Below are 27,373 nucleotides of genomic sequence, written 5' to 3'. Positions count from 1 at the left end.
TCAAACACCTTGAGTGGGTGATGAAAATTTGTAACCAGTGATGAACAGACATTGTATGCGTCCAGATATGATACCCTGAAAAGGACACAATATTTCAGCCAGAGATATGTAACCAGAATCTAATCTTGAAGAAGCTTCAGACAAACACAAATTTAGCACAACTCGTAATCCTGAAGGGACAGAGAAACATGACTGTGGACATTAAATACTTTCCTGTTGGTTTTTTTTGTGTGTGTGATAGGCAAAAATAATCTCATTTTAATCTGATTTAATTTTAATGTAATCATCATTACTAATGAGTTTGGATTTTAATAAATTACAGTCACTTTAACTTACTATTTTAAAGTAATACTAGAGCTGCAGATTTTGCAATAATAATAGAGTTTACCCTATAATCTTCTCCCAGATCCTTTAAAGTTTACAAGTTTCATAACCACAGAACCTTTATCAAAACTAAGAAATCAACATTGATACACTGATACTATTAACTAAACAACACACTTTATTTTGATTTTCCCAGTCTTTGTGCTCTTTTCTGTTCTGGAATCTACTCCAAGTGACTACACTGCATTTAGTATACCCTCTTTTGGACTTCCTGTGCTAGTTAGAAATGCAGCTCCTTAGCAGAACAATGAAATTGGACCCTTACCTCATACCATATATGAACATTAAAATTATAAAACTCTTAGGGTAAAACTGCATGACCTTGGTTTTGTCAAAGGATTCTTAGAAATGACAACAAAAGCATGAACAAAAGAACAGCATAGATATTGGATTTGATCAAAATGTAAAACTTCTATGCTTCAAAACTGAAAAGACAACAATAGAATAGGAGAAATTATTTGTAAATCATATGTCTGCTACGGGACTTGTGTCTAGAATATATAAAGAACTCTTACAACTCAATAAAAAAAGGCAACCCAATTTTTAAATGGGCAAAGAATCTGAATTGACATTTCTCCAAAGATGTACAAATGGCCAAAAAGCACATAAAAAGATGCTCAACATTCACTGGTCTCAAATCTTGAAAACATTATACTAAGTGAAAGAAACCAGTCACAAAAGACCATATATTATATGGTTCCAAAGTGTACAGAATGGGCACATCTCCAGAGACACAGAAAGTAGATTAGCTGTTCCTTAGGGCTGAAGGGGTGAGGAATAGGGATAGGAGAGTGATAGCTAAAGGGTGTGGGGTTTCTTTTTTCTTTTTTTTAATGGGGAAAAAATTTGAGGTAAGGTACACATAATCTGAAATTTACCATTTTAACCATTTTTAAATGAAACAATTTGGAGTTTCTCTTTAAGGTGATGAAAGTTCTAAAATTGTAGTTATCAGTAAATTGCATATATGTATCATATTGATCAATATTGCCATGCATCTGTCAGTGTACTAAAACCTATAGAATTACACACATTCAAGTGGGTGAAATGTGTACTATGTAAATTATATCTCATTAAAACTGTTAGAAAAGAATGTAGCTGGTTAGACCTATTGACTGAAATCAAGGGGCTCACAGATTGATGAGTAGAGAACATTTTGGAAAAATAAATTCATATTCAAGGTCTTATGCAGACAGATCCACTTCACCCATTATGTTAGGCGGTGCACGTTTTCCTTAACCAGTCTGCTAGTAATTGAAATTGGAAGGTCATTAGTTGTTCCAAGGACCCACTTAAAAGAATATATATATATGTATATATTTTAAGGAACTCTATTTAGGTATAATTTACATACCTGCTTGTCTAATTTTTTTAACAGCTTTTTTGAGATTTAAGTTACATACTCTCAGTTCACCAATTTTAAGTGTGCATTTCATAGATTTTTAGTAAGTTAGATTTTTGTAGCCATCACCATAATCTAATATTAAAACATTTTATCTTTGGGAATTCATTAAAGACTGAATTGAAGATGAATTCTTCCACAGATGACTAGAGATGATTAACCCTTCTTACTGAACTCATTTGAAATGTTTTGCAGCTATCCTCTTGTGCCGCCTTTATACATCATCTTTTTTTTAACACATAATGAGAATTTGGCTCTTATTTTCTAAAGAGTAACCTTTATGTTTCTGTTATGCTTTTATTTTTTTATCAAAATTCCATAGCAGTGGTAAATAGTAACGGTGATAGCATTTTAGCTGTCTTGTCTTAATTCTAGTTAATAGTTGTTTACAATAGACATGATTTATCATGTTGAGGAATTACCTTTCCCATGTGGGTTTTCTAAGACTTTGGTCTTCCCTGCATTAGATACATTTAGAGTTGAGCTCTTTCTACATTTTCAATATTTATTAAGCATTTATATGTATAAGTATATATTTCCCCCTTTGATTTGTAAAAAAATATGGCAAATTATGGAATGTTTTCCTGTATCAAAATTTTGCATTTCTGTGGTAATATATTTTATCCAAATGAAATATTCTTTTAATGCCTGGTAATATTTGGTTTTAAAATTTTGTTCAGAGTTCCCTTGTCTACATTTATAAGTCAGATTGGTACCTAACTTTCTATTTTGCGCTGCTTGTGAGGGTTTAGTTGTTGGGTTAGACTGCCTCCTTACAGTTAATGGGGTAGCTTTCCTTTTTCTCCCCTTTTATCCTGGGAAGTTCCCCTAGTGAAACTGCTCCACTCACAGTTTTAAAGACAATTAGTATTCTTTTCAATCTTCCACCACTGTTTTACTCAAATTTTCTTCTCTAGATCAATTTTAGTAGTTCTTTCCTAGAGAATTGTCCATTCATTGAAATTTTGACATTTACAGGCCTAGCATAGACTTGTACTAGTCACTTATTTGTTTGTTTATAGTTCTGTTCAAATTTCTATATTTTTCCTCTCAACTAGCTGATTCAAAGATAAACATGCATTATTTTTATTTCTAAAGTACTAGCTCCTTGACAATTTGATATGCTTTTTGCTATCCATTTACTTATGTTTTTAATGCTCTTTAAAATCAGTTTTGGTATCTTTTTGGACATGGTAGTTTATAAATGTTAATTTTTACAGTGGTCTTCTGTCTTTTTTAGGCACGAGATGTGCACACCCATGACGAGGTGGCTATCAAGAGAATACCTTTTACTGGAAAGAAGGCTATGGCGGTAGGTGAAATATATATGTTTGTATTGGCATGTTAAAGAAAGCCATACCATTTTTAATTGGGGATAGGTGGAAATTTTTTCAAAAAATGTTGAAAAATATACAAATACTAAGGTTTATCTCAGTGAATTTACTTCCACAGACTCAATGTACTCATTTAACCTGTACCTAGAGCCATAAACAACATTCCTGACATCCCAGAAACCTCCCAACTACATCCCTTACTTTTAATTTTTTTGGATATGTGCTGCTGACACGCATTTAATTTTTTAAATTGTTCAGCAGATTATTCTATAATAGAGGGATTATCATGTCTGAGAAAGTACACTAGAATAAGGTACATTTGACAGTAAGTATACTGGATATAAATTTTTAATGGTTGAGAAATTATTTAACAGCTGTTTCAAATAATCATCAGCAGCTATATATCTAATCTGAAAAATAAGGCAGTGGGTAATAATCTGAAAAATAAAATTACTGTACTGTGGTGCATGTACTTTAGTTCATCAGTGTTCTGATTAGTTCTTCTTTAATTGCATGATTTTATAAAATTACTTTCTAAGTCTGTTCTCTTTAATTCTTTAAAAAATTTATTTATTTTTAATTGTGGTAAAGTACACAAAACAAATTTACCATCTTGATCACTTTAAGTGTAAGTTCAGTGGTGTCAAGGACATTCACATTGCTGTGCAACCATCACCACCATTCATCTCCAGAATTCTTTCATTTTGCAAAAGTGATATTCTCCGCCCATCAAACAGTAACACCTCATTCCCTCCTCCCCGCAGCCCTTGGAAATCACCTCTCCACTTTCTGTCTCTATCAATTTGACTACTATAGGTATCTCATGTAATTGAAATTATGCACCATTTGTCCTTTTGTGACCGGCTTGTTTCACTTAATATAGTGTCCTCAAAGTTCATCTATGTTGTAGTGTGTCAGAATTACCTTTCTTTTTAAAGCTGAATAATATTCCCGTGTGTGTGTGTGTGTAAAAACACCACATTTTGTCCATCTACCATCTGTAAATGGACACTTAGTTGCTTCTACCCCTTGGTTATTGTGAATAATGCTGCTGTGCACATAGGTACACAAGTATTTCTTTGAGTTCCCGCTTTTAAACTTTAGGGTATATGCCCAGAGGTAGAACTGCTAGATCAGTCTTTAAGTTTTAAAGGTTTTGGCTTTCTACATTTCTGTAATCTCTGTTTTGTGGTAAATGTTGTTTTTTGTGATAATCATACTTATGGGTATGACAACACCGTTGTGATTGATCACTGTTCCATTACGTCGATACCTAAAAAAACTCTTAATTTCTAAAACCCCTAAAAAAACCTCCATTTTTTACAAGTTTAATTTAATTTGCCGTTCTACAGTATAACTTTAAAACCAGCTTTCATAGCAGACTTGTGTTGGAGTCTGTTTAATTAGTCATGCCCAGAACAAAAAGTTTCACCTAGGGCATCATCTTCTCTCATCTAATATTGTATCCTTCCTGGAAGTTTTTTTACATTGAAGAATACAGGTTTTAGCTTGGTTTTGTTTTGAGAGTTTGCCTCCCAGAGCACTCAAATTTGAAATGTAAAGCCCATAAAACACTTTCTGAAGTTAGCATCTTACAGCTTACACATTTTACACTGTGAATATCTTGCTCTATTTTCTTGAGGGCTTAACATAGGAGATACAGGATCTTAAATTCTAGTGCAAAACATTTTTTAAAGTTCTGTATTCTAGTTCCCCTACCTTTAGAAATATGGTACAAGTCAGCGGTAAAGCTTGGAAAAACTGAAACAAGAACAAAAAACAGATTCCAAGTTCCCATCCCACATCTACTAAGCCTCTGGTATTTTCAGTTCCCTGATTGCTCTGACAAGTAACTATATTTAGGATATGGCCTAAGTTTCTGAAGTTGTCATAGAGTAGCTTTTATTGCTGAAGGTTTATCTGTTGTTTACTAGTAGGCGTCAATGGGAAGGCTCTTCGGGAAATCCTGTAGGAAAATGTTTCCGTGCTGCTTGGTTTTTCTGTGAACTTCCCTCTGTTATAACCTCAGTGTTCACTAGCATTTTAGAATATGTGCATTTAGGAAGTTAGGTAATTACTTGATTTGAGTTTAAACAGCAGAAAAAACTTAAAATTTGGTAGACAATATAAGCCAAAAAACACAACAGCTGAACTTTAAGGTATGTAAATCATACAACAATAAAGCTGCAAAAAAGAAGGGGGCGGTTGAACTTTTGAAGAAAAACCACTAAATATAGTATATAGTTTTCAACAGGCTTGGTGTGTGGTTGTAAAATTTTTATAAGACTCATTGATAATAAATTTTATGAAAATAAAAATGTGTCCTACCTGGAATGAATTTTATGTTATTGAGTTGTAAACTATATGAATGTAATTTCTTTAAAATATATTAGTTTGACATTTAAATATTACAAATAAAGCAAAGTCGTATATTCTTGTTAACTTTTTAATCTAATAATTACTTTTGTACTTCTATAGTTTTCTAAGGAAAGGCAACTGTTCCTAATTCTTTCCTTTATTCTTTTTTTTCTCCCCACAGAGTTGGCAGCGTATTATTAAGGAAGTCAGGTGCCTACGAACATTAAAACATCCCAACATTGTAGAATACAAAGGCTGCTATTTACGTGAGCACAGAGCATGGGTAGGTATCTGCTCTCCCCTGGCTGTAATTTTAGTAGGTTTAGTTTATAATTAATTCAAAAATGTCTCAAAATAGTTGTGTAAAGCCACGCACAAACACCTTGAAATGTGAGCTCATACTGAGAAAAGAGGAGCAGCTTTTCCTGAGACTCTTAGGCAGTAAGAGATAACAGAACCTTTGCCGGTTGACTCCAGGGATTCAGCTGACCGTCACGTGCACAGGAAAATGTTCTGATGTATGTTAGCGGTATCATTCTTCAAATGCTTTATCAAACATTTGCTGAGAACAATCCTATCAAAGGATGAAAATCAGCATTTATTTTTGACATAAATGTATTGTAAGCTATTTAACCACAAGGATCTTGGTTCGAATATTGGTGGTGAATCCTGGTGAAATCTGAGCTGATTGTGATTCTTTGGCTGAATAATACTAAAGGTAGAAAATTGGGGCATTTTATTGCAGAAAATGGAAATTAATTTTGCCCTATTGTTGAAACTAAGGTAAGGTAGTAATCTTACAACGGTTTACGCATAGTAATGATGTCTTTTTGGAGAAAGGCTAAGTTTTCTTTAAACAGGAATGACGTTTTATTTTTAATAAGCTACAGCTGATTATCATTTTAGTATACAGAACTTAGATTTATTTAGATTTGTAATGTTTGGTTTAATTTGATGGTGATGGTACTCCTAAATTTGAGGCTGTGGTAAAAGAAAAAACAGTGGCAGAGAGGGTAGACTGCCTCTCTGTCTTTCCAGTTTCTCCATCTGTAAAACAAGGATGACAATAGGGTCTACTTCCAGAGGTGGTTATGAGGATTAAATTAGTTAATATATATAAAATACCTGGCACATAAGAGGTGCTCTTTGTTTGCTTTATAGGAAAGATTTAAACTGTAACCTAAACTTTGTATATATATATAGTACCAGAGGATGATTTTCTGCTTCCTAACAATACCAGTATTGCTACTATAGGTTAATATTAATGGAATATGTATATTCCTTTATAGCTTTAGTTAGTAATTATATGAAACACACATCTTCTACAAGCAGTTATATGTCGGCATTATAAAAGATTAATGTAGCATTGGCTTAACTTCATGTATGCATTTAACAAGTTTCAATATGTATACTTATATTTAAAGGTAATTGGTAAGTAGAGTTTGTTTCACTTCAACTATCTTCTCAATCTCCTTGGTGAATTTATTTTATCTCATATGAATCTTTTTATTTTAATAGTGTATTTTAATGTTTTTATCATTTTTTCCCCTGTAGCTTGTAATGGAATATTGTTCACAATCTGTTTCAGATTTGCTGGAATGTAAGTTTCCTTTATTTATTAAGAAAAGAAAAGTATTAGTATAATAAAATGAGAATTCATTCACTAAGAGATTTTTTTAATAATGTTAAAACTTTCCAGGAAGAGTAAAAACCTTTGTCTTTTCTAGAGTCTCAGTGTGGTATGCACTGTCCTCATTAAATACTACGTTTTAGCATAACAGATGAGTTTTCTTTCATTATGATATAACAGGCATTTTTCTGCCTTCTTTATCATTAAACTTGATTTGTTCCTTCTGTTCAGAATGAAGATATGTAGGAATATAAAAAGGGAAAGCTTCTCTTTCATTGTTTTTATAATCATGAAATAATTGTTAAATGTTAACTTAGAGGAAAATTGGCTGTGAACTATAATAACTAGGCACAACTGCACACTTATTAGGTTCAATTGCTTTGTTTATCTTGGAAAGCAAAAAATTCCTTCTTGCTAAATGTTAGTTTTTTGAAATTTGCCCATATATTAGATATGCATATATGTATTTTAAATAAAAATGTTCTATAGAATAATTATTTTCAAATAAAATCTTATTTTAAGTTCCCATAATGCCATTACAAGAAATGGAAATAGCAGCAATTATACACGGTGCTCTTCAGGGATTAGCCTACTTCCATTCTCGTGCCATGATCCATAGGTAAGTACTTTAAAAATTACCATATGTTAATAAGCAAATTTATCAGACCTAGAATTTATTAATCCTGAAAGCTTTGTTGGTTTTAGCTAAGTAAAAGTATTCTGGAGTTCTATAAACTCATATTTTTTTAGCTTATCCATGTCTTAAAATGAATATACTAATTTATTTGATCTCTTTGTTGAGAATAATTTTTATCTTTTTCTACACATGCTGCTGGGCCTTCTGAAGTATGTGCACTTTATAGATTTGTGATAGAAATTTAATTATAGAAAAGTTTAATTTGTGAAGTGGAAAAGACGATAGGGATTATGTATTCTTACTTGTTTCATTTTACAGATGAAGAAACTGCCCCAATTTGTGACTCACTTCTCAAAGCTGATGAAGCAAGATAGATTAGACTAGAACTAACCTAGATCTTTTGTCCTCCTGGTGACTCATAATGCCAGATTTGTTCCATTGATTCCATGACATAGACAAGTAGAAGCTACTTAACACTCTATGCTTTTGAGATAATCCTTGATAATCCCTGATAATGGATAGTAGTTTAAAGATTAAACCATCATAAACTACATTTTTAGCATTGGTATTGGTTTTGTCTGTTTTTAGAAGGAAGGTAGCATTTTTAAAATTATCTATGTGAACCAGACAATACATAGTAAACTTGTATAGTAGAGTCGTTGCAAATTAATGGGTTATCAGTTTTTTAGATGAGGATAGTAAGGTCCAAGAGAAATCCACATGCATAGTAAATAAGAGAATGAAAGAGTTGGAAGCAGAACCTAAGGTCTTCTCAACTTCAAAGAACCTTCCATTTTTAAAAAAAACAAATGGAAGAAAATAGATTGACTTAATGTTACACCCATTATAATACTGTATAGTATGAATTGACAAGTGCTTAGAAATTTCTTTCTGTTTGAATGTTATGGTGCCCATTGGGAATACAATCCCATTATAATTTTCTTAGTTCACATGTACATTGCTGATTTGGAAAAGAGCTTAAAAGTAAATTTGGGATCATTAATATTACCTTACCCATGTGTTTCAGTTTTCATTTCATATTTAGGTAGGAGAACTATGCAAAAATTTGGAATGATATGAGTAATTAAAAAAAACAAATTTGGGGCATCAGGTTCTTTTTTTTTCCATTATATTGTTAAGGGTCTACTCAGAAATCTTCCAGTCATATAAGAATGTTCAGCTAAATTTTTAAAACCATTATTTGTACCAATAAACAGGCACTCAAATATCGAGTCTGTGCTATTAATTACCTAATTTTTTTCTTCTGTTTCTACTGCTATTTTATCTTCTCTTTTAGAAAATTGTTACTATATACTTATAGGAATTCTGTGTATCTCATTTCTTAGTTTGGATCTTAATTCTCATTATCCCAATTGAGAGATTATCCAAGGCCTTAATTATTCTCATTTCTCCTTCCCTATTTTATAAATTTTTATATGATCTTTATCATTTTCAGTATAATCTTACAAAGGAGAGAAAAATAATTTTCTTTGTTCCTTAAACGCAGAGACATCAAAGGAACAAATATCCTTCTGACACCACGAGGCCAGGTGAAACTTGCTGACTTTGGATTTGCTTCCATGGCCTCTTATTCCAAGACTTTTGCGGGAACACCGCATTGGTAAGCGTAGTCTATCTGGTATTGATCCTCATAATTGGAATAGGCAGTGTGTGGTTGTACTTTTATCAGGTGCTTTATGTTTCTCTTGGAAATACAGTGCTGCTTTAGATATTACTCTAAGCACTGTAGTTTCAGATACAGATTTGGAGTGCTGCCCTTGTATCTCCTACTGTATCATTTGTCCCCCCTACGTTTCTTTCCTGTTATCGTCTACATCATGTATTGGGGGTTGGAGTGAAAAAATTTAAATTTTTAAGAAGGGAGAAGATAGAAATGCTAAGTGGAAATTTTCTTTAGATTTATACTTACTGTGTGTCAGTATCTTCCGAATAAGAGTACCTGAAGACTGGTAGCTGATTAGGAACTTTTTGTTTTCATTTTTGATTGTGGAGAATTTCAAGTATACAGGGAAATAGCCAAAAATATAACGAAGGCTCACACAGCGGTCAGCTCAGCCTAACAGCACTACCCCAGGGCCTGGCTGCCCTGTGTACTTGACCTTCTTGCCCTCCCTCCCACCTCCAGTTACCTGAAGCGACTTCTAGACATCACTAATTTTATTCATAAATAATTCCATATTAATGTCAGCAAGTTTGAAGGGTATAATTTTCCACATCTTCAACTTCCATAGATGTCCTCTCTCTGTATATGTTGAGAAGTGTCTTAGGTCTACTGCATCTTCTTTTCCACCTACCTTTCAAATCTCCCAACTCCCAGTTTGTTAAAGAAAGGCTTCTCACCCATCCTGAAGAGTAGAGTGATGCATTGTTCTGAGAATTAAAAGCCTCAAACCATCACCAGAGGGACAATCTGAGAAAACGTAACATCTAGAATATATAGCATCAGAAATATTGAAGAGTTAGGACACCAAGTTTTGGCAAAGGGCCTTCTGCCTTCACAGTCATCTCTCTTCAGTTCCTTTTACTCCTTGCTCTTTCTTTTCCCCAATTATCTTTCCTCCCATCTTCTTTTCTAGTGAATCACAAATTATCTCATTTACAACTGGGACAATCGTTGTGAGGACACATTAACATGTTATTTACAATGAGAAATGAAGTTTGGCATTTCCTGACAGAAAATAATTCTGATCTGAATGGTTCATATGACCGTGCAGACTGGGTTTGCTAATTAGGTTATTATACAGCAGTGTTTTTAATGAATTGAATGAGCGAGGTCCTCAGCTCCAAGTTGTAAATATCTGTAAAGCACATATACATATGTGTGCATTATATCCTTTGCAACTATTAAGTTTATAAAATTTAGATGCCAACTCAAAAATGTACAAGCGGATACATTTTTTAAATAAATTCATTGGAAGTAAGAAAATAAAAAGTTTGAAGACCACTGTTCTGTATGACCAAAAATTTCTTATGTAGAACCCTAGTTTAGATAGAATCCTCTTCCCCTGTATAAAAAAAGGGTTCTTTGGACAAATAATGCTTCTTAATGGTCACCCTCTTTACAAATCAGTGATCAATATTAGATACTAGAAAGGAGCTAGAAAGTTGTGCATTAAAAACAAAACTACCTTTTTAACTTTGTTGAACTTGGTGACTCCCCAAGCTTACTTCAACATCTTAACACATTAGAAGCCCTCTATTATAGGCAATTGAAATTTGTATATGGTATATTAGGAACACAGCACTATGTACATATTTACATATTTTTACACACAGGAACTCACATACGCCTGGTGACAATCATATTAGGCAGTCAGAAACTGTTCTAAATGTTTGTCTGTGCTTAACAAGTAGAAAGGAAGTATAAGGTAAAGCAAGAGTGAGAACATTAGTCTAGCTGAAGATGCGAATTAGCGTTTCATTTTATAGCCAAGATGCCTCCAAAGTTAATAATTGTATGATTTATTTAGTTATGAGTGGCGGTCCTAGCCACTTTTATCACAGAACACTACTTCTATTTGCAGAAAAGTCTGACAAACTGCTTATTCATTGTTGCTTATTGTGGCACATATTTTCTCAGCTAAATGTAGTGAGTTTGTTTACTTCAAGAAAACAAGTGCCAGTGATAAAAATTTAGACTTTTGTAATAAGATGTTGAAACCAAAATGTATGAGAACCGCTGGCATAAAGGATATACAATATTACAATCTGCAAACTTGAACTGATGCAGAACGCACCCCTGCTCGGGGGAGTCTTTCCTCCAGGACGCTGGTACGTGATCATGACAACTGGTGAGAATAAGTCTAACACTGTGTACGCAACGGTAAATATTCACCTCACAACCCATAATGCATTCATTTCCCATTATAAGAATTCTTATGTCCAGACATATCATCTGGAATTCACACAGGTATTCTCCATGTGTACAGTCATTATGTTTTTAAAGAATAGTATACTTTTCTTTTCTTTTTTAACTTTAAGTAACATTTTATGTTTTAGGATGGCCCCAGAAATAATTTTATGCAGGAATGAAGAACAATATGATAGCAAAGTAGATGTATGGTCTCTGGGGATAACATGTATTGAAATAGGTAAGCATTGCTCTTTATTACTGTGTAGTAAGTTTCGATCAATGTTTCAGCTCAATTTCTGTACCAAAGTACAGTTTTTCATTTTTATGTCAGTGTTTAAGGGGAGCAATAAATCTGTCAAGGTTGTCACTTTGGTTATTTGGCAATTTGTATATATATATATATATGCTAGTTTAGGTATATTACATTTGCTGTATTAAATTAGGTCTAAAATAGTTTCTACTGTGGTATTAATTTTGAGGTATCTGTGTCTAAAATTTAATGAGTATTTGTTAAACACCTAGAATATGTCTATGGTTATTGATTCATGAATGCTTTAGAGTAGTAGTACCGCTACTAAGGTTACTTAATACTTCATGTTCGGTATGAGGATTAGGTTATCAGCTTGCATACCTTATTGTACAGTTTGAATTTTTTATTTTGGTATCATTAATCTACAATTACATGAAGAACATTATGTTTACTAGGCTCCCCCCTTCGCCAAGTCCCCCCCACATACCCCTTCACAATCACTGTCCATCACCGCAGTAAGAGGGTGTAAAATCACTACTTGTCTGCTCTGTGTTGCACAGCCCTCCCCGTGCCCCCACACACTCTACATGCTAATTATAATGCCTCCTTTCCTTTTCCCCGCCCTTATCCCTCCCTTCCCTCCCATCCTCCCCAGTCCCTTTCCCTTTGGTACCTGTTAGTCCATTCTTGGGTTCTGTGATTCTGCTGCTGTTTTGTTCCTTCAGTTTTCCTTTGTTCTTATACTCCACAGATGAGTGAAATCATTTGGTATTTCTCTTTCTCCGCTTGGCTTATTTCACTGAGCATAATACCCTCTAGCTCCATCCATGTATTTGCAAATGGTAGGATTTGTTTTCTTCTTATGGCTAAGTAATATTCCCTTGTGTATATGTACCACATCTTCTTTATCCATTCATCTACTGATGGACACTTAGGTTGCTTTCAATTCCTGGCTATTGTAAATAGTGTTGCGATAAACATAGGCGTGCATCTGTCTTTTTCAAACTTGAGTGCTGTGTTCATAGGGTAAATTCCTAGGAGTGGTATTCCTGGGTCAAATGGTAAGTCTATTTTGAGCATTTTGAGGAACATCCATACTGCTTTCCACAATGGTTGAACCAATTTACATTTCCCCCAGCAGTGTAGGAGGGTTCTCCTTTCCCCACAACCTCGCCAACATTTGTTGTTTGTCTTTTCGATGATGGTGATCCTTACTGGTGTGAGGTGATACCTCATTGTGGTTTTAATTTGCATTTCTCTGATGACAAGTGATGTGGAGCTTCTTTTCATGTGTCTGTTGGCCATCTGAATTTCTACTTTAGAGAGCTGTCTATTCAGCTCCTCTGCCCATTTTTTAATTGGATTATTTGCTTTTTGTTTGTTGAGGTGTGTGAGCTCTTTATATATTTTGGATGTCAACCCTTTATTGGATCTGTCATTTTCGAATATATTCTCCCATACTATAGGATACCTTTTTGTTCTATTGATAGTGTCCTTATCTATACAGAAGCTTTTCAGCTTGATATAGTCCTATTTGTTCATTTTTTACGTTTGTTTCCCTTGCCCGGGGAGCTATGTTCAAGAAGAGGTCACTCATGTTTATGTCCAAGAGATTTTTGCCTATGTTTTTTTCTGAGAGTTTTATGGTTTCATGACTTACATTCAAGTCTTTGATCCATTTCGAATTTACTTTTGTGTATGGGGTTAGACAGAGATCCAGTTTCATTTTCTTACATGTAGCTGTCCAGTTTTGCCAGGACCATCTTTTGAAGAGACTGTCATTTCCCCATTGTATGTCCATGGCCCCTTTATCGAGTATTAGTTGACCATATATGTTTGGGTTAATGTTTGGAGTCTCTGTTCTGTTCCATTGGTCTGTGGCTCTGTTCTTGTGCCAGTACCAAATTGTCTTGATTACTGTGGCTTTGTAGTAGAGCTTGAAGTTGGGGAGTGAGATCCCCCCAACTTTATTCTTCCTTCTCAGGATTGCTTTAGCTATTCGGGGTCTTTGGTGTTTCCATATGAACTTTTGAACTATTTGTTCCAGTTCATTGAAGAAAGCTGTTGGTACTTTGATAGAGATTGCATCAAATCTGTATATTGCTTTGGGCAGGATGGCCATTTTGACGATATTAATTCTTCCTAGCCAAGAGCATGGGATGAGTTTCCATTCGTTAGTGACCTCTTTAATTTCTCTTAAGAATGTCTTGTGGTTTTCAGGATATAGGTCTTTCACTTCCTTGGTTAGGTTTATTCCCAGGTATTTTATTCTTTTTGGTGCCACTGTGAATGGAATTGTCTTCCTGATTTCTCTTTCTATTACTTTATTGTTAGTGTATAGGAAAGATAGCTCTAGTAGATTCGGAGTGGAGACTTTAGGGTTTTTATGTACAATATCACGTCATCTGCAAATAGTGACAGTTTAACTTCTTCTTTACCAATCTGGATTCCTTGTATTTCTTTGTTTTGTCTGATTGCCTTGGCTAGGACCTCCAGTACTATGTTGAATAACAGTGGGGACAGTGGGCATCCCTGTCTTGTTCCCGATTGCAGAGGAAAAGCTTTCAGCTTCTTGCTGTTCAGTATGATGTTGGCTGTGGGTTTATCATATATGGCCTTTATTATGTTGAGGTACTTGCCCTCTATACCCATTTTGTTGAAAGTTTTTATCATGAATGGATGATGAATTTTATCAAATGCGTTTTCAGCATCTATGGAGATGATCATGTGGTTTTTGTCTTTCTTTTTGTTGATGTGGTGGATGATGTTGATGGATTTTCAAATGTACCATCCTTGCATCCCTGGGATGAATCCCACTTGGTTGTGGTGTATGATCCTTTTGATATATTTTTGAATTCGGTTTGCTAATATTTTGTTGAGTATTTTTGCATCTACGTTCATCAGGGATATTGGTCTGTAATTTTCTTTTTGGTGGGGTCTTTGCCTGGTTTTGGTATTAGGTGATGTTGGCTTCTTAGAATGGGTTGGGAAGTATTCCCTCCTTTTCTATTTTTTGGAAAACTTTAAGGAGAATGGGTATTATGGCTTCTCTGTATGTCTGATAAAAATCCATCTGGCCTGGGGATTTTGTTCTTTGGTAGTTTTTTGATTATTGCTTCAATTTCATTGCTGGTAATTGGTCTGTTTAGATTTTCTGTTTCTTTCTGGGTCAGTCCTTGGAAGGTTGGTATTTTTCTAGGAAGTTGTCCATTTCTCCTAGGTTTCCCAGCTTGTTAGCATATAGGTTTTCATAGCAGTCTCTAATAATTCTTTGTATTTCTGTGGGGGACTGTCGTGATTTTTCCTTTCTCCTTTCTGATTCTGTTGATTTGTGTTGACTCTCTTTTCCTCTTAATAAGTCTGGCTAGAGGCTTATCTATTTTGTTTATTTCCTCGAAGAACCAGCTCTTGGTTTCATTGATTTTTTGCTATTGTTTTATTCTTCACAATTTTATTTATTTCTTCTCTGATCTTCATTATGTCCCTTCCTTCTGCTGTCCTTGGGCCTCTTTTGTTCTTCTTTTTCCAATTTCGATATTTGTGACGTTAGACTATTCATTTGTGATTGTTCTTCCTTCTTTAAATATGCCTGCATTGCTATATACTTTCCTCTTAAGACTGCTTTTGCTGTATCCCACAGTAGTTGGGGCTTTGTGTTGTTGCTGTCGTTTGTTTTCATAATTTGCTGGATCTCCAGTTTGATTTGGTCATTGATCCACTGATTATTTAGGAGTGTGTTTTTAATCCTCATGTGTTTGTGAGCCTTTTTGCTTTGTTTGTACAGTTTATTTCTAGTTTATGCCTTTGTGGTCTGAAAAGTTGGTAGGATTTCAATCTTTTGGAATTTACTGAGGCTCTGTTTGTGGCCTAGTATGTGGTCTATTCTGGAGAATGTTCCATGTGCACTTGAGAAGAATGTATATCCTGTTGCTTTTGGATGTAGAGTTCTGTAGATGTCTATTAGGTCCATCTGTTCTAGTGTGTTGTTCAGTGCTTCCGTGTCCTTACTTATTTTCTGTCTGGTGGATCTGTCCTTTGGAGTGAGTGTGTGTTGAAGTCTCCCAAAATGAATGCATTGCATTCTATTTCCTCTTTAATTCTGTTAGTATTTGTTTCACATATGTTGGTGCTCCTGTATTGGGTGCTTATATATTTATAATGGTTATATTCTCTTGTTGGACTGAGCCCTTTATCATTATGTAATGTCCTTCTTTATCTTTTGTTACTTTCTTTATTTTGAAGTCTATTTTGTCTGATACTAGTATTGCAACACCTGCTTTTTTCTCTCTGTTCTTTGCATGAAATATCTTTTTCCACCCCTTGACTTTAAGTCTGTGCATGTCTTTGGGTTTGAGGTGAGTCTCTTGTAAGCAGCATGTGGATGGGTCTTGCTTTTTTATCCATTCTATTACTCTGTGTCTTTTGATTGGTGCATTCAGTCCTCTTACATTTAGGGTGATTATTGAAACATATGTACTTATTGCCATTGCAGGCTTTAAGTTTGTGGTTACCAAAGTTTCAAGGTTAGCTTCTTTACTATCTTACTGTCTAACTTAACTCACTTATCGAGCTATTATAAACACGGTCTGAGGATTCTTTATTTCTCTCCCTTCTTATTCCTCTCCTCCCTTCTTCATCTGTTGGGTGTTTTGTTCTGTGCTCTTTTTAGGAGTGCTTCCATCTAGAGCAGTCCCTGTAAGATGCTCTGTAGAGGTGGTTTGTGGGAGGCAAATTCCCTCAATTTTTGTTAGACTGGGAATTGTTTAGTCCCTCCTTCATATTTAAATGTAATCTTGCTGGATACAGTAATCTTTCTTCGAGGCCCTTCTGTTTCATTGCATTAAGCATATCATGCCATTCTCTTCTGGCCTGCAGGGGTTTCTGTTGATAAGTCTGATGATAGCCTGATGGGTTTTCCTTTGTAGGTGACCTTTTTTTTTTTCTCTCTGGCTGCCTTTAATACTTTGTCCTTGTCTTTGATCTGTGCCATTTTAATTATTATGTGTCTTGTTGTTGCCCTCCTTGATCCCTTTTCATGGGAGTTCTGTGTACCTCTGTGGTCTGAGAGACCGTTTTCTCCACTAGTTTGGGGAAGTTTTCAGCAATTATTCCTTCAAAGACACTTTCTATCTGTTTTTCTCTCTCTTCTTCTTCTGGTACCCCTGTAATGCGGATATTGTTCCATTTCTATTGGTCACTCAGTTCTCTTAAAATTCTTTCATTCCTGGAGATCCTTTTGTCTCTCTCTGCATCAGCTTCTATGTGTTCTGTTGTCTGTTTTCTAGTCCATTAATGGTCTCTTGCATCTTGTCCATTCTGTTTTGAAGTCCTTCCAGAGCTTGTTTTATTTCTGTATTCTCCCTCCTTAGTTCTTGCATATTTCTCTGCAAGTCCATCAGCATGGTTATGACTTTTGTTTTGAATTCTTTTTCAGGAAGACTGGTTAAATCTATCCCCCAGGTTCCTTTTCAGGGGAAGATGTAGCAGATGTCAAAGCTGTCTGGGTTTGTCTTGTCTGGATGAAATTTTTTTGCGTTTTCTTGTTGATAGGTGCAATGGTGAGCTATTGGATATCCTTCTGTCAGGTGGGAGAGCTAAGGCTTTCCACTTACTCCTGGCCTCTTTACTGGGACAACTGCGACCCCTAGTGGCTTGTGTGGGTACTTGCGTGTAGACTGGGTCTCTCTCTCTTGCGCTGCCGGTATGGAGGAAGCTCCCTTGCTGTGGGAGTGGCCAGCCTCAGGCTGCTGCTATGCTGTGGTGGGACCCTGGAGGAGTAATGGACGGGGGCTGTTTGGCTGTTTACCTCTGTGAGGGGTATTAGAGCTGTTTCCCAGGGTATTAGTGTGCCCGGAGTTCCCTGGAATTTGCAGCTGCTGGACTGTGACCCAGGATGCTTCCGTCCAGCTGTTGCATCCCTGTCCCTTTAAGACTTTCAAAAAGCACTCGCTTTTCGTTGTCACAGGGGGTGCTGGCTTCGGGACCCACTCACAGGTCTTGCTGTCCTGTTTCCCTAGTTTCCAGCACTCCATGCATGCACTGTGTCTGCACTCTGGCCCGGATGGCTGGGGCTAGGTGTTCAGCAGTCCTGGGCTCCCTCTCCCTCCCCGCTCTGACTCGTCTCCTCCTGCCGGGAGCTGGGGTGAGGGGCGCTCGGTGTCCCGCTGGGGCCGGGGCTTGTATCTTACCCCTTTTCACCAGGCGCTGGGTTCTCGCAGGTGTGGATGTAGTCTGGCTGTTGTCCTGTGTCTTCTGGTCTCTCTTTTAGGATTAGTTGTATTTGTTGTATTTTCAAAAATATATATGTTTTTGGGAGGAGATTCCCACTGTTCTACTCACACCGCCATCTTCAAACTACTCATTCTTAAAGCTGTTGGGAGGACAGTGTAAAGTAGGTGTCCATGTCACCTGCTGAGCCATGGTAGCCCGGCGTGGCGTGTCAGGGTCCTGTGAGGAGAGGAGGGAGTTCCCGCAGTCAGAATGCCGTGTATGTGGAAGCAGAACCTGTCCAGGGAGGGCGGCAGTCAAGTTTGGAGATTCAGAGTCGTGGTGGGGTAACCAAAGCATTCAGACCTGGAAGTAGCCCAGCATGGGGTGTCAGAGGCAAGGAGCACGTCCACATTTGGGGGTGGGTCACCTGACACAGTGGCAGTGCCTGATTGAAAGGAAGGGGGGCTTCCCTCCTGAGGGCTGATGAGGAGGGCCTCACTGCAGAAAGTGATCCAGTTTAGATGGGGTGTCAGAAACTGAGTGGATGAAGTGGACATTCACACTGTAGACAGGCTTGGAATGGGGTTTGAAACTTGATGGGGAAAAGGGGAAAGGTGGTGGGCCAAGATGGGAGACTGGCTATGTACAGGGGCGAGTCATCAAATATATTAAGGATAATGAGAGTGAGGTTTCTTACTGTCAGAGAAGAGTGCTACAAATAATGGAAAGAGAAGGCTCGAATAAATAGTACTATAGCATTGGATTTGAGATATTGTAGTGAACTCAGTTGTTTTCAATAAACAACTAAAGATATTTAATGTGCAAGTATGAATACAAATACATGAGGGACGTGTGTGTTCCCTTTCCTTTGTCCACTGACAGGATCTAAGAGAAGTGACACGGGGCAGTAGCAGTGAGCACACTGCCTGCCACAGCTCCTTGAGCCGTGTCTACAGTAGGGGAAAGCATAAGATGATCCTGGAACATCTTAGTGGCCAGAGAGCAAGGAGCTGAGCAGGGAATGATGGAGCCATGCCGGAAAGGCAGAAGTCGGCTAAAATGATTCTCAACTGCTCAAAAATGAAATGATTTCAACATCAAAATAAATGATAGTAGCAGGTTATAAATTATTAAATGAAGAATCTAAATCTATACAATAAGAGAATAAAATGATCTTTATACAAAACAGAATATTTATATAGACTCAAGTATCTTTCACGAATACTTAATAGTTACAATGGAAAAAAGTGAAACTTCACCATGAAACCTTGTGGAATGGCCTTAAGTGATCAAAGTGAACACCATCAATGACAAGACAGTCTGAAACCATGGACCTGTTCTATAGGATCATCATAGAATACACTGAGAAAAGCGAGACACTTGCTTCCGTGATTTTCCTGCCAGAGATGTGGAAACTAAATTTAATAACAGCACAAAGCCAAACTGAGGGATATTTGAGAGTCAAAATTGTATGCTTGTGAATTGTCAAGGTTATGACTTCAACTGTTACCTTAAGACTAGAAAAAGAAGGGCGAATTCAATCCACAGTAAACAGAACAAAGAGACCCAGAAAAGATCAAAACAGAAATCAATTAAATAGAAAATGAAAACAATAGAGAAAGATCAATGAGATCACAAATTAGTTCTTTGGGAGAATTAATGAAATTAATAAACCTCTGGCTAGATCAAACAGAAAGAAGACACAAACAACCAATATCAGGAATGACAGGGGACATGACTCCAGATTTTACACATATTGAAAGGGATTATAGGGATATTTTATGTAAGTTTTAAAACAGAAAAAATGGACAATTTCCTTTAAGGATGCAGATGATTGAAGGTCATTTTTGCTACAAAGGACATTATTGGGACATTTGATTGAAACTACAGTGGAGCTTAAGGATTAGATAATAGTCATGTATTCATATTAATGGTCTGATTTAATGACTGTGTTAGGTTCTCTTAGAATGTTCTTGTTTATTGGAAAAATACACTATTAGGAGATGTTGTGCATCAGGGCTGCAATTTCCTCTCTATTGACTCACTTAACTAAGTTCTTTGAACTCTACTTGCAACTTTTTTCCTAATTTGGGGTTTATTTAAAAAAAAAACTAACAGTGCTTCCATGCTCCTATATAACAGGCACATATTTAACAGGAAGTTTTCTTTCTTTTATAGCGGAAAGGAGCCTCCTTTATTTGCTCTGAATGCAAAGCGTGCCTTAAAGCTCATTACCAGAAATAACCCCCCTACACTACAGTCTAATGAATGGTGAGTATGGCTGAGAGATATATTGTTCAACATGATAAAAATTAAATACTTTTTCATAATGTTATCAAAAGGATTTCATTTCAATGAGGTGAAGTGTATATAACCTGAAGAAATATTAAAATAGCTTAATTTTATCCTTACATCATGTTTATCCTTTATTATCTCTGCTTTTCATAGCATGTATGTAACTCAGTTCAGAAATAAAAGATGGATGATCCTACATGGGAGCAAAAAGTATGGCTTTTGTATAAAAAGTAATATACTTTTTGTACCTTAGCGACACATACAACCCTGATTATATAATAAATAGCATGATTTAAACACTCATATTTTAAAACTGCAGTATATAGACTGCCACAACCTGTACAGATGTTTAATTGGGGAATGGTTTATAATTGATGTGATATAAACATATGTAAAAATAATTTGATAATTTATCAGAATTACCAGATAATTCATAATTTTTGGATGATTCTAATTGTTATTTATTATTCTGAATGTGCTTTGATGTTGCATCTCCTAGTGCTTCTTTGATAATACTGTTATTCATGTAAGGAAGTTTGTTGAGAACAAATGGACAATTTTAGGAAAGAAGGATTTTTATCAGTGATAGAAAATTTTAATGGGAAAGTCTTCCGGTGTATCTAGCATTTGAAAAATTCTAGGGGACTACCTACTATACTTAACAAATACTTTAATATTCACAAGTAAGATGCATAAATTAGCATAATTTATTTTTTATCATTACATTATTAAGGCAAGTTCACAGGTCTTTGCTGCTTCTGTAGAGATGTTTTGAAGAAATCTTGGCTCAGAGTTTATTATGGTACATCTGAATAATAAATACACGAAACACAGGCTGTCTACACTGGTTGATACTTTGGGGATTCAAAAAAAGAATTCTTGTATAAAAGAATTAAATCTTATTTGAATATTGATGACAAACATTGATGGAATATTTTTTACTTACTGCCTTCCTGAACTCTCATCAGTGACACTATATAATAGTATGTTACAGAATTCCTACTTTTCAAAAAAATTTACTGTTTTCTGGAACTTTTGTCCATTTTGCTCAAGGACACCTAAATACTTAGGTTTAAAAATTGTTATTTCCAAAACAAATAGCGTGATGTTCTGAAACATGCTATATGGAAGATGATCCAAGGGTCAAGCAAGAAAGAGACGTGGCTAGAGAAAAGAAAAAAAATACTAAGAAGCATATTATCTTAGATTTGAATGCAAAAAGGAAAATGATTGACTTCCCTAATTTACCGCAAGGTAGAATGAGTTGTGATACTTCAGTATGTGAGAGCAGGATTTTAAAATAATGTGTGCAAATCTATCTTTCGAAAATGGTAAAGATTCATTAGTTGCTTTGCATAGCTTTTTATAGACTTACATGATGAAATATATAGTGTGTTGTGTCTGCTTTCTTTTTATTATTTCTATTCTCCCTCCCACCCATAGGGACATGCCTTGATTTGTGGATGTGTTTTTAAAGGAAATAGCAATATGTGCACTTAATACTTTCCTTTACAATAGGTCCAGTTCTTTTCACAACTTTGTAGAGGCTTGCCTCCAGAAAAAACCCTAAAGATCGCCCTACATCAAAGACACTTTTAAAGGTCAGTTCTACTCTGTTATGTACACCTAAGAAATTATTTTAAAGAATGTGTTTTATCCTTCTTTGATTCCGAATCAGTGTTAAGTACGCTGTACTGGGTTTTGCTAAAATACTAATTTCATAATAGCATTCTTTCTTGGAAATTTTCTTAGTTGCTAAGTTTTTTCGTTTGTTTTCAAAATTAACTGCTTTTACCATGTCTGAATAGAATATATAGTTAAATATTCAATATAGTAGTACTAAATGACTTGATTTTTATATGTGCAAGAATATATTCATGAGTTACAACTACAAATTTTAACTCATGTGGAACAATGTCATTTCAGAGGTGGCAAAGCATAGTTTAACTTTGGATTTAATTTTTGTATCTACCATACTTTATATATCGATCTGTCCTATATAAAGTAATATGAAAGGAAGAGAAATGATGTGTAATACATTTACATAAATACCTTGGGAGAAAGAGATTTCAAAAGAACTGTTAAAAATGGATATCAAATTTTTATTTCCTTTTGAGAAATATGTTTTCTAACTTAGCAGTGAAAATATTTTAAAAGTAATGTGAATTCTATTCATTTTTCATTAGGTTTGGTTATCTAATTTAAATAAATTATTAGTATATGCTGTTCTGTTCTCAAAAATGTTTTCATTTAGAGGTTGACATCTTATTAATAGCAATAATAGTATTGTTCAATTTAATATAGTTCTTAAAAACATCTAGATAAGGCATTAGTGAGTAGCAGTTGACTATCTTTTTGTGACCCTAAGGAATTTTGTGGATTTTTCACGAGAAAATTAGACTTTCAGCATGAATGTTTTAGAATTTCAAAGAAGTTCAGTTTATTCTCACCAACACGCAGTTCAATATGCAAGGCTATTGAAAGGATCATGTACATATTCAGTAGGGTTATTTGCAACTACAGTATGTAGAAGAGCAGTATAAAGTTTCAGTAACACTTAGGGAATTCTAGGCCCTAAGCACACTTACAGTCTCAAATGAAAGCCCAAAAACTAGGTATTCACAATAGCAACAAAAGGTTTAGTATAGCTATGAATTATGTAAGTGAAAAACAAGCAGGATCCATTTGTAGAAAACTATTAAATAACTTAGAATTACAAGATATATTATTTTTGGATAAAAAAGACCAAATATTATAAATAGTGGTACATACCAAGCTAAGGCTCAGGAAAAGGAAGAATGTGACTGGCTTCTTACATTTGCCTAATGAAGGCAAAAGAAGCTCTTTTGGTAATAACCCAACCCACCAGGAATGGATACTTGACCTTGGGTGATCCCAAACCGTGCATATGTATTCATGTACCTGGTCCATTTTGTATATTGACATTATTGGAAGTGATAGGAAGAATCTGTCAAGTGCATCCTTCCCTTTGGCCTAATCACATTTCTGTTGCAGTCTGTCATAAGGAAAAAAAATAAAATGGAAAAAAGTGACTTACTGTATGAAGCTATTTATCTCAGAATGAAAAATTGAAAATAATTATCCAGAATTAGAGTAATGCTTATGTAATTTTGGCATGAACATTTGATGAAATAATCTGTAGGCATTATGAGTTGAAATAACATAATACTTACAGCAATAAAAAGAGAATAATATATAGTTACAACTCTTCAGAGAAGAAATAAATTTGAGCTAATAAAGGAGGTAAAAGTCTTAAAAGAATTCATGATCATCTCCTGAACTCCCAGTGCACAAGTCATCTTTCTGTAATCTGTGTGCTAACTACAAAACAAAATCTATACATGGAAAATTTCTGAGAAGAAATAAATATCCAAAAAATACCAAATGTAACAATGATAATCTTATAGTTCAATTGTTCTTTCTACTTTTCTGTATTGGATAATGTTAAGCTTTATTAAATATTAATGGTAAAAATCACTAATGCATAACGTCTTTTAATCAACTGCTAGTGTTTTATGAAGTTTCATTTAAGCAACATAAAGAACCCATTATACCCAAGTAGTATGTTATGTTAATTCACCATCAGTATATACATTCCTGTTGAAATCTAATGTAATTCAGAACTGATAGTGTCTCCTCTATGAAACCAGTTCTAAGAATTTGTAAGCGTTTACTTAGGGCTCTATTTGGACTTAATTCTTCATGCTTACTTAGACTCTGATTATTTCAACTCTGCCTTTTCATTTGGCCAACAAAGGTGTCATGTTCAAAGTTTTCGTAAAAAGTACAGGGGAAGTTATGTAGGCACAGAGTGTATACATGTAAATTAAATTTTATAAATTAAGAAGTAAAAAGCATAGCAGAATTAGATAACTATAGATTACATGCATTATCTATAATTATTTAGGATAGTAACTCTAGGGTCCAAGAAGGGATTCATTTGATCTGAATGAAAAAATATATAGGTCTCAACCTGACTTTTGCCTTCTACTCTTAACCAGCACCCATTTCTTCTTCGGGAGCGCCCTACAACAGTGTTAACAGATCTCCTTCAAAGGGCAAAGGAAGAAAAAAACGGAGTGCTGGACAATCTGCGCAATCGAAAGACGAAGAAGGTCCTTTCCCAGGAGGCACATAAAGGGCCAGCAGTAGGAGCACAGGAAGAAAAGGTAATAACTTAGAAACGGCTCAAGTATTGGGGTCTCCTTATTGGCTTCTTTCCTTATGGAACTTTTCTTGCCAAGAATCTTTTATATCAGTGGTTTCCAGATTGTGTCTTCACAGTGATTCTCTAAGGTCCCAGGTGAAGAAAAAGGTTTTGCATTCTTTAAACGAACCTCTTGGTAGTGTACATTAGCTAGAAAGCTCTGTGAAGTCTTTCATGAGAGAAACCTGTTCAACTTTTATTTAATCTCGTCCCTCTCAAAATTCTGGTCTACTGAACACTTTTTTGCCTGATTGTCTGATGGCATGGGACACGCTTTTGGAAGTATTTGAAATTACAGGCTTTGGAAGTTGACGGTGCTCACAGAGAAGTCATTAGAATTACCAACCATTCTCCTTATCTTGTTTATTGTATAAACCTTTCCCCCAGTGCCTTTTGTGTAATGTTTGACATATGTTTATTAAATTGGAAATTTCTTGCTTTTTAAAAAATAAGTAAATAAATAAATTAAATAAACATGTGACTTAGCTAAATTTATCCTGGGGGAAAAAATTTACCGAGCATTCTTATTCTGTTACTAAGAACACTTCATTCTTTTCAGTTGTATATAGTGATTCATTCCTCTACATGGTTCTAAAATACTCATTTCATAGGTGAGGAAAGTAATGCTCAGAGTGGTTAACTAACTTACTGTAGAAGCATATGGGTTCGGATTCATGTATTACTCTTGAGACCGAGTTGTTTCCAAGTTGCCATATTTCCAAATTTGCAGTAGAAATGTTACAGAACTTCGTCAAAGGAAAATATAAAGCTTATGATTTGTGGAGCTATCTTTTTTAGTCTAAGTATTTTCTGTTTTCTTCTTTGCTCATGTCCCAATGTCAAAGCTTTGATTCTTTTTTATTGCTTTCTATTGAGAAAGATCCTTGCATTCTGAAAACAGGAGTAGTAGTTACTTTTCTTTTTAATAACACTACATAATTAATGAACTATAAAATAGAAGACTTTCTTACATACAGTTTTGGTATTTTTGATATTGTTTTTTAGTTCTAACAGTAGTCACTAGAAAATTGGGGCTACTTTAGGTATATGAAATGCTTTAGTAAAGTGAAATTAATAAAATTCTAATGTCATTAAACATTAGAATAACAGCAACTTTTTAAGGCTGTGGATGTAAGAAAGGATCCTCCATATTCCATGGGTCTGTATTTATTATTATTCTGCCTATCTTAAAGAGGTTTGGTATGGTAAGACTATAATATTGGTGCCCGGATACCAAAGCTTGCCGGGTTTCTTGGGAAGAACAGTCTTCCAATTATGATTAAATATATATACAATTTTTAATTTTACATAAAAATAGATAGGAATTAATATTAAATTACTTAGTGGAAGAAGTTTAGGCTAAAGACTGTATTCTGAGAAGAAAAGAAATATAAAAGGCTTCAATAAAAAATAACTAAAAGGGATGTTTATAGGATTAAGAAAAAGGTTGGGGTTTGTTTTCACCATTGGAATCATTGAGAAATGAGCAGCATCTCTGTGTATACCCCATGAGATGTGTAGCAGAAATGGATTTCAAAGTAATGTCAAAAATTTTAGAAAAAGACTACACTTTGGAAATAAGTCTGATTAACTTTTTCACAGAGTTGGTTTGGCTTTTTGGTATTTACTCGTTGGTCACATTTTTAATCTGTCAACTAACAACTGATAAACTTTCTGGTCTTGGCAAATACAAGGAATTTCTCAAAATAGACCACTAACATTCTGAAGACTGTGTGTGCCAAGCGGTGTGCTAGGTACTAATAATCAAGAATTCAGGAGATAAAGATATTTGAATCTAATACTCCTTTCCCTCAGGACCAAGATCACGGTGTTGGACAGGCAGGAGCAGTGCACAATATTGGAAGTCATCAGTCTGTTCCCCGTATGTGCAGCAGGACCGGGAGTCAAAGCGGTGGGGTTGACATTCTTCAGGATGCCTCGGGTAACAAGGATGAGCTACCCGTGATGGAGGGAATCGAAACAATTACGTCTAATGATTCTGCCATCCGTTCAAGACCTGTGAGTATTTGGATTTCAGTGAAAAAATTTCAACTTTGGTAACTAATTTTCCTAGTCTGGTTAGTTTAAGAGTTTGGGTTTTTTTTCTTTGATGTATCAGAAGTTTGGAACATAATTTAGGCAACTTATTTTAAAATGGCAAAAGGCTTTTTAATTCCCAGTTTAATGTCTGCATTTAGGAGACATGTTTTGAGAATGCAAAAAGAATATTTTTAAAATCTTAGAATAAATAAGTAAATAAATAAATACCACATAATGTATTATTTGAAGTTACTTAGATGAAAACGAAGGTATTTAAAAATAGTAAGTATACAACATGATATTAATGATAATGGTTGCCTTTGGGACATGGAGAAAGTTTTAAGGTGGGTGATGATGAAAAGTGTTTTTTGCATTTTCCATAATGTTTACATTTAAAAAATAAAACTGGGTGTAATTGTAGAAAATTACAACTTCTCAGTTTGGGAAATGTGGATGTTTGCTACACTTTCACATGTAAGATTTTAAATTTTATTGAAAACATTGGAAGGTCAGGTAACTCCTTTTCACAATTGATAGGAATGCTTCCTTTTTAACTTCACTGCTTTCAGTATTACCAAAAGTTACTCGGCACAATAGCTAAAAGATGGAAACAACCCAAGTGTTCATAAACACAGGAATGGATAAACAAACCATAGTATGTATATATATATATATACACACAATGGTATATTATTCAGCTGTGAAAAGGAACGGTGTTCTAATATATGCTA

The 27,373-nt window shown here is 35.0% G+C and overlaps 1 protein-coding gene across 1 annotated transcript; it reads left to right on the top strand.

Moving 5' to 3' along the window:
- Positions 1-3,026: 3,026 nt before the first annotated feature.
- On the top strand, positions 3,027-26,795 carry LOC130682488 (serine/threonine-protein kinase TAO1-like; the record flags this gene model as incomplete). Its single annotated transcript, XM_057496833.1, has 9 exons — positions 3,027-3,098; positions 5,660-5,761; positions 7,033-7,078; positions 7,631-7,727; positions 9,253-9,366; positions 11,766-11,991; positions 21,919-21,975; positions 24,397-24,564; positions 26,418-26,795. Coding segments are annotated over 9 exons (1,128 nt in total), but the record flags the coding sequence as incomplete, so codon positions are not given.
- Between the last annotated feature and the right edge of the window lie 578 nt (positions 26,796-27,373).

The sequence above is a fragment of the Manis pentadactyla genome, unplaced genomic scaffold, assembly GCF_030020395.1.
Source record: "Manis pentadactyla isolate mManPen7 unplaced genomic scaffold, mManPen7.hap1 scaffold_728, whole genome shotgun sequence".
Classification (NCBI taxonomy): Eukaryota; Metazoa; Chordata; class Mammalia; order Pholidota; family Manidae; genus Manis; species Manis pentadactyla.
This window is presented reverse-complemented; position numbering and strand designations above follow the sequence as displayed.